The 7,452-nt window shown below is 46.3% G+C and overlaps 1 protein-coding gene across 2 annotated transcripts; it reads right to left on the bottom strand.

The window, feature by feature from the left end:
- Positions 1 to 2,146: 2,146 nt before the first annotated feature.
- LOC125542554 (myosin-17-like) lies at positions 2,147 to 7,224 on the bottom strand. Of its 2 annotated transcripts, none has more exons than XM_048705630.1 (20): positions 6,966 to 7,224; positions 6,600 to 6,868; positions 6,328 to 6,511; positions 5,990 to 6,231; positions 5,790 to 5,909; positions 5,487 to 5,708; positions 5,205 to 5,344; positions 4,983 to 5,100; positions 4,828 to 4,905; positions 4,688 to 4,744; positions 4,429 to 4,590; positions 4,196 to 4,339; positions 3,898 to 4,101; positions 3,677 to 3,814; positions 3,521 to 3,591; positions 3,317 to 3,416; positions 3,124 to 3,237; positions 2,940 to 3,020; positions 2,747 to 2,841; positions 2,147 to 2,626 (listed from the first exon to the last, which is right to left on the bottom strand). In XM_048705630.1, the coding sequence occupies exons 3-20, from the start codon at positions 6,428 to 6,430 to the stop codon at positions 2,515 to 2,517; spliced, it is 2,301 nt and encodes a 766-aa protein (XP_048561587.1). In that variant the 5' UTR covers positions 6,431 to 6,511; positions 6,600 to 6,868; positions 6,966 to 7,224; the 3' UTR covers positions 2,147 to 2,514. The 2 variants fall into 2 exon arrangements, with proteins under 2 accessions (XP_048561587.1, XP_048561588.1); XM_048705631.1 differs by having other exon boundaries at positions 6,600 to 6,751; positions 6,966 to 7,223.
- Between the last annotated feature and the right edge of the window lie 228 nt (positions 7,225 to 7,452).

Below are 7,452 nucleotides of genomic sequence, written 5' to 3'. Positions count from 1 at the left end.
CACCCTAATGGAGAAAAATCAAAAGTATCACCCCGTCGGCCTCTTGTTGGCCGAAAAGGGACTTTTCGGCCTCCTGTTGGCCGAAGAGTGACTTTTCGGCCAATAGTTGGCAAAAAAGGACTTTTCGGCCAACAGTTGGCCAAAGAGTCCCTCTTCGGCCAACACCAGCTCTACTTTTTAGAAAATTCATATCAAATAGGATTTTTAGTATTTTAATTTGATTCTTTTTGCATTAGATTAGAATTTTACGAAGTTTCTGTAGATATCAAGTTTGACTAGATTTGTAAGTTTGAATTTGAATTTTCATGATTTTTCTCAAATCACTAGATTGCCTATAATTTGAGCTAGGAGTATTCTTTTTAGATGATTCTTTTTGCTACTGGTTCTTTGTGACTTTGTTTATCAGTAGTAATTAATTGGTGAATTTTAGGATTATTTAAAATTAGGTTTTTACGTCATTCCCTCCCTTCATTTTCTCCCGCCATTTTATTTCTCGCCATTATCTCCCTTCATTTTCTTTCCCGCCATTCTCTCCTGCCATCTTCTTTCCCGCCATCTTCTTTCTCGCCATCTTCACTTCTCAACTTATAAAACGAGCCTCATGGTGTCCGCGATCGTAGATAACATCGTCTGACACGGTCTGTGTCTCCTACGTCGGTGCTGCTGGTGGAGTGTGAAACACTGTCTGAGAGAAGTCATAAGTGTTTGCAGCTTCGTCATCATCATCGGAGAGTGTTTCACACTTATGACTTCTCTCACACAGTGTTTCACACTCCACATGAAGGCATCATCGTCATCCTCCGTCGATGCAGCACTCCTTAGTGTGGCGGGAGAGAATGGCGGGAAATAAAATGGCGGCAAAGAAAATGAAGGGAAAAAGATTGCGGGAAAGTATTTTTTTGTCATGTATAAAACAACAATGGTTGTACAGGATTTACAAGGCACTTTTAAATATAAACTCCTATGAAGCTCAAAACAAGTTTTTTAGTAGGATAAAAGAAATAAAATACAATAAAATACTACAAATAAAATAGCTACTGATAACTAAACAGAAACAAAAAGAATAAGTCAAAAAACTAAAGAAAAAATTTAAAGCAATTAAAATTAAAAGAAATAGCATAAAACCTAACAAACACTAAAACAGAACTGTTTTCATAAAAACCTAATTTTAAATAATTATAAAATTCGCCAATTAATTACTACTGATAAACAAATTCACAAAGAAGCAGTAGCAAAAAGAATCATCTTAAAAAATATTCCTAATTCAAATTATAGGCAATCTAGTTATTTGAGCAAATTCATGAAAAAATTAAATTCAAACTTTCAAATCTATTCAAACATGATATCTATAGAAACTTCATAAAATTTCTAATCTAATGCAAAAAGAATCAAATTAAAATACTAAAAATCCTATTTAATATGAATTTTTTGAAACAGTAGAGCAGGTGTTGGCCGAAAAGTACTTTTTGGCCCTTTTTGGCCAATGGTTGGCCGAAGGCCGACGGGGTGATACTTTTGATTTTTCTCCATTAGGGTGTATAGTTTCCGAATTTGCTATAAAAATCATCATAGTTTCAAAAAAAAATCAGCATTTAGGGCCTCACTTTTGCTAGGTGCGATTGTAGATGCTCTTATCATGTACAGTGCACAACTCAAAAAAGAAGAAGAGGCATTTGCATCATAGCTAGCACGCCATGAACTTGATGAAGCTCTTTTTTTTTTGGAGAAACTTGATGAAGCTCAGTTGCAGTAACACCATGAATTCATAAGATCAATATCCTCTATTTTTTTTAGCTTATTATATGCGGCTATGCCCTTTTCTTACTGTTTGCTTCTCTTTTCCATCCAAGCCCCTAGCATTGATTACTGGTCCTGCTTAACCTTTTTATCTTCCAAAATGATAAGTTCCACACGTAGGGTGCGTGGCACTCCGGCCCTGATGTTTTTCGATGGCCCTTCTGTGTCACACGTCTGTTCCATGTTATCATTATGGCCACTCATCCTTTTTTTTCCTTTCTTTGTGGGGGTTCATGACCACCTATCTATGCGATGAGACATCGATCACATTGTCAGGGTTAGGAAGCAATGATAGTGTCAGCCTCAAGTGACACATGCTCAAACGGCGAGGGAAGAAAAAATGCGGTCGTGATGGAAAAGCATCACCATTTCAATACCCTGACCACTGTATATATACATATGCAGCACAGAAGGGTTATGCTTGGCTTGGAAGCATCAACCTCCTCAACCATCATCAAAACCCCAAATCTCTTCCCTTGTTTTCCTGGATGTACATATATAGTTACATTACATATACAGCTCACTTTTGTACAAGTCGGTCGGCACACGCAAACGCAACCAAGAACCACTCAAAATCCAAGACAAGGAAAACAAAAACCCAAAAACCAGCCAGAAAAGGGAAAGGAAACTGATTTTTATGTACCCGAAAAACCAAGCCAAAACTGTGGTATGTATGTGTATATATCACGCGCTATGTTTGTACATCACCAGAACCGTTCAGGCTTTGAACGGGGAGCCACTCTTCTCCTGGATCAGCGGCGGCAGATCCATGTCTGCTATGTCCACGTGCACCATCAGCCTGGCGATGTCGTCCACGGAGAACGGTATGCTGCATCAAGAGATGAACGGCGATTTTTCGGAACGAATGAGGAAAGCAGATTCTAGCATCCCAAACAGGGCCAGTGAAGTGAACAGAAAAGAAGGGGGAGGCTGGTGCTTTGCTTGGAACCTGAAATCATCGTCCAGGAGGAAAGAGTTGATGTCGTCTTGCACCGATGGGCTGCTTGATCCTCCGATCATCTTGGCTCGCATGCTCGCAACGACCTGCGGTATCAACGGATCATTATTATCCACTCCGGGAAATGGTAAGAGATGCAACCTGCATATTCGTGCGAAGATCGTGTGTGTTGGGAGTGGCCTACATCTGATGGGATGCCCAAGGTTCCGAACTTGTCGTCGCAGTACATCGTGCTGATCCGGTACAGTTGCTGCATGCTGAGTGCCTATTCGCAGGACAGAGACGTAGTATCCAAGAAAGTTAATGACATGAGAAGGATGATTATGATTGTTAAGAAAACAGTAAGGATCACTAAGGTCCAGACTTACCGGGCAGAAATCATCGGTGATCTCTTTGAGAGACTTGTTGTGCTTCTCTTCGAGTATTAAGAGCGTGACCGCCTGCCGAATATGCTTCAGTTCATCCCAGGATGAACCTGCATACTGTTTTACAGATGAAGGTTGATTACCAACTGCTTCCTGTGAGATCTCTAGTGAAACAATGGGGGAGAAATGTTGTCACCTCTTCCGTTAGCCAATGGCACCAATGCTCCAGCTCATCCAAGCCTGCTTTGACATACTCCCCATTACTGAAAGAGCAGCACTCACGCCGAAGCAGGAGACTGTAATTGATCCAAAAATATATCATTTCAGTTCATCTGTCCATGGCACTAGTTTTGCCTATACATGAATGAATGAAGAGTAGCAGTACATATGCTGCATGTACCTGTTAAATAGTTGCACATTGATGAATGAAAATACTTGGGTGAACAACTTGCAGATCAGGAATGGAGGCACCTGCAAATGCGTTTCCGCAGAAGAATGCGAAATGAGACGTGTTTCGAATAGCAACGGTAGCCAGTGATATAGCTCTGGTGCGTACGTAATTTGATTTTAAAACGTTGAGGGAATTCGTCAGGATCTTGATAATGCTCTGCCAATGTGCCATGGAGGCTTGTTGGGCCATGTCTGTTCCTTGAGGGCCTGTTCCTCTGGGGCTGACGATGAATGTTCTCGGTGCCTAGAGAAGGTATTTAATTTCATCACTCAGTCTTTGATCTTCCATCAAATGCTAATGAGAATTAGCAGACGTGCAGTGCATACCTGAATACACAGCCCAAGCAGAGACGACAGCTCCTTCTTGAGGTCGTGCCTGATCACTCCATAGACCTTCTCCAACAATGCCGTGAGCTGTTGCTTGAAAGCAAGAGCTGGATACTTGGCTTCAACCTGGGAAATGTCAGTCAGCGCACCGACCAACCGCCCATCGGAAACTGAACGCTCAGGATGACCAGGAGCTTGGTTTTCCTGGAATTTTTCAACCCGATACTGAGTACATAATTCCAAGTTCATTGATAACATAAACTAATGATGAAGCTGAGAAGTTCTGCAACATGATTACCTTTGGTGAGTTGAGGGACGATGGTCTTCGCCTCTGACGCGCCAAAGCAGCTGAACCACTGGTTTTCAGTGTCCTTTGGAGAAGCAGCAGCAGTGTGCACGAATTGGATAGCCAATATGCTAATTTTTCATTGCTGTCTCGCGCCTTGCAGGAGAAGACAAAACATCATGTCTCCATATTTCTTATGTCCATAAGAAGTGCCAGTTATGTGTACCATTGTAAATGTCACATACCTCAATTGCAGCACTTATCTTCTGAATAATGCGGTCAAAAACAGTGGTTCTGTCCTCTTCAAATGATCTCCAGTGGACCAAACAGCGGTAGATGAGGTACGCAGCGATAGGCCTTCCGGTTGAGAATCCCAGATCTTCAGATATGCACTTGATCAGCAGCTCCTAGATTTTCAGGAGCATTAGAAACGTCGCAAAGGCGCATCACATGAATTGTGATGGTGTTCCAAGCTTATCCAAGAGTTCGGAACCTGAATCCTACCTGCTGCTGTTTCTCAGCTTCAGCATCATTTGAGCCAGGCAGTTCAGCATTGTCATCCTAGTTAAGAGATCCCACAGGGTCAAATTAGCATCGCGTCCCACTAAAAATATTGATCAACCTAACTGTAGGACCATACATACGTCATGAATATCGCCGTTCCTGTCCACTATCACAGGCTTAACGGCACCATTTGTTGTTTTCTCATTCAATGGAGTTGCCTGTCAACATGCAACAACATGTTTTAGTAATATTGATGATCATGATTATAGATGGAATGCTTTTTGATCATGCGTACCTGAAGATCATGTGCTCTGTGGTTTTCGCTAGATGGTGACTTGACAGAAGGGATGGATGCAACAGCCTGTCTAAGCATTCTGTTTTCCGCTTCGAGGTCGGAAGCTTTCTCCTCCATCCTGCTCAACGACCGTGCAAAATATCCGAATTCATGATCGTTAAACTCGCAAGAAAGCCAGCATGCATTGTGCAGCACGGTAAATATGCAAACAAAAATTGCAACCTTTTGACGGAATCTTGCAGCGTTTTGTTCTTAATCTCCTGAACTCCAAGCAACCTAGCCAGTTTTTCATTTCTCAGTTCAGCCTTTGCCAGGGCCTTCTTGGCGTCAATGGTGGCCTGCATTTCTGCTCCCAGCAACCCCTGCAGCACACATAAAAAATTAAAAGAGCAAGAGCACGTTAGTCTCTGCATTTATCTGAACTAGCCACAGATCAGAGATTCATATGACTGAACCATAGCACATTGTACAATCTCTGGATGGAGCATTGGCATGAGAGATCACCTTGAGTCGGTCAACTTCGGCGTTCCACGAGTTAACCTTGTCAGCATCCTCCACCCATACCACAGTCTCCTTGATCACCGGAGGCGCCTCCGCTATCGCCTTGACCGCCGCCTCTCGCTCGGCGATGACCCTCACCTCCGCGTCCTCGACGGCCTGCTGCAGCACATCCACCATCTCATGCAGCCTGCAGATCTCATCCAGCCTCTCCCTCTCGACGTTGGCCTGTACATTTCAGCAAATTCAGATGACCAACCAACCACTCAAGCGACAGGAGTGGAAGATGAAGAGGGGTCAGGGTATGACCAGTCTGAGCTTGCCGAGCTGCCTCCTCGCAATGCTCTGCCTCCAAGCGCACTGGCAGATCACCGAGGCCCTCTTCATGGCCAGGTAGCTCCACAGCGCCCTGCGCGCGCGCCATTGCGCCTTTTACAAAATGTTCATTGTCAGAGAACTGCGACACACACCAGTACAACAACTGCAGTTGACTGCATCATGTTAGTCACCTGGATGTACACGGCTGCTCTGGTCCGCCGCCGGAGGAGGAGGTCGCGGCGAGCCGCCATGGCCCGGAACGCGGCCTGCACGGTGACGGCGGCGGCGGCGCGCCGCTGCAGCCGCGACTTGTGCCATGACAGGTAGGAGCGGCGCAGGTTCTTCTGGACCAGGAAGGCCAAGAGGAGCAGCAGCGCCGGGCGCCCCGCCACCTGCCACCTTGCCAACCAGCTATGCCTCTGAACAAAAGCCTCTGCGAAACACAGACCAAGGATCGAAACGGGTCACGAGCGAGCTCGATCGACGGCGGACACCGATCAAGAACGGCCGGAGATCGATGATGACTCACTGAAGAGAAGCTGCAGCCAGGCGATGAGACGCCGCGCCGGGCTGTCCTGCGCGCGCGCTGGACCGGTGACCGCGGCCAGCTCCCTCCTCCGATCTCCATCCATGATCGATCTCGATGAGGTTCCTTCTTCTTCTTCTTCTTCTCAAGAAGTTGCGGGCAGATCATGGACACATGGGTGTGAGATCTGGGTGGTCAACAGACAGAGTTACACGATCGACGAGCAGGTGGGTGAGCATGAAAAGATGATCGGTGATGCCTGCCTGCTGGCTTACCAGCGTGTGAGATGAGATGAGATGCGGGCCTCGATCTCATGAGCAGAGATCGCACCGTCTTGCAGCAGCCGGCAGCTTCATCCTGCCAGCCTCTCCCATCTTAGGATGGCTACTTTCCCTTCCCTTCGCTTGCCCTGACTTCCTCTTCTTTACTATGGAACAATGACGTGCCACCTCAAAACATTTCTTTATTAAGGGAGAAAGGGGCAGAGAAGATCTCTGCTTCCAGACTGTCCAAGGAGCGTCAGGGACGCGAGGAGCTGCTGGGTCTGGACAAATTCAGAATTCGTACCGAAAATCTAGTCAAGTTCTTCGATTTAGATTCGTCAGATTCAGAGCAGCCATGGGGGATCAGGGGATGGGTACCTCTCTCGGAAGAAGGCGACGGGCTCAGCGGCTATGGGCGGACGTCAGGGCGGTCCGGCGGTGGCTCCGGGCGGCCAAGCGGGGCCGGCGAGGCGACGCCGCGACGGCTGGGCTGGCGGCGGATCGAAATGGGAGCAGTCGCAGGTCGGCCAGGGGGCTCGGCCAGCTCGGGAGAGGCACTAGTGGGTTGACCCCTGTGCGTCGGGGACAAGCTAGCAGAGGAGCAGCGCAGGAATGTTGCTGGCAAGTGGCAACCACCCCAGAACATTATTTACAAGGAAGAAAAAGGGAGAAAAGGGGTGAAGAAAATGTCATGGACATCCACATTGCCATGGGAGAGCTTCAGACTTGAGTGGTGCGCGTCGACAGCGAAATCCACATTCTGATTATTTTATTTAGCATACGTACATGGAAGCAGAGACTTCTTGCCTCAAAGAACCATACGTAGGGTAGGAATTTGGCAAAGTTTCGGCATCCGGTGTGCCGC

The sequence above is a fragment of the Triticum urartu genome, chromosome 3 (assembly GCF_003073215.2).
Source record: "Triticum urartu cultivar G1812 chromosome 3, Tu2.1, whole genome shotgun sequence".
NCBI classification, from domain to species: Eukaryota; Viridiplantae; Streptophyta; class Magnoliopsida; order Poales; family Poaceae; genus Triticum; species Triticum urartu.
Note: the sequence above shows the minus strand (reverse complement) of the source record. Positions and strands in the feature narration are given on the sequence as shown.

Bases quoted from the DNA above. Each gene is read 5' to 3' on its own strand.
- LOC125542554 (XM_048705630.1), bottom strand. From the start codon at position 6,430: ATGGATGGAGATCGGAGGAGGGAGCTGGCCGCGGTCACCGGTCCAGCG. The intron at 5,101-5,204 runs GTTGCAATTTTT...GTCGTTGAGCAG, and splicing joins CTGCAAGATTCCGTCAAAAG to GATGGAGGAGAAAGCTTCCG. The intron at 4,102-4,195 runs GTAATCATGTTG...GAAAAATTCCAG, and splicing joins CGTCCCTCAACTCACCAAAG to GAAAACCAAGCTCCTGGTCA.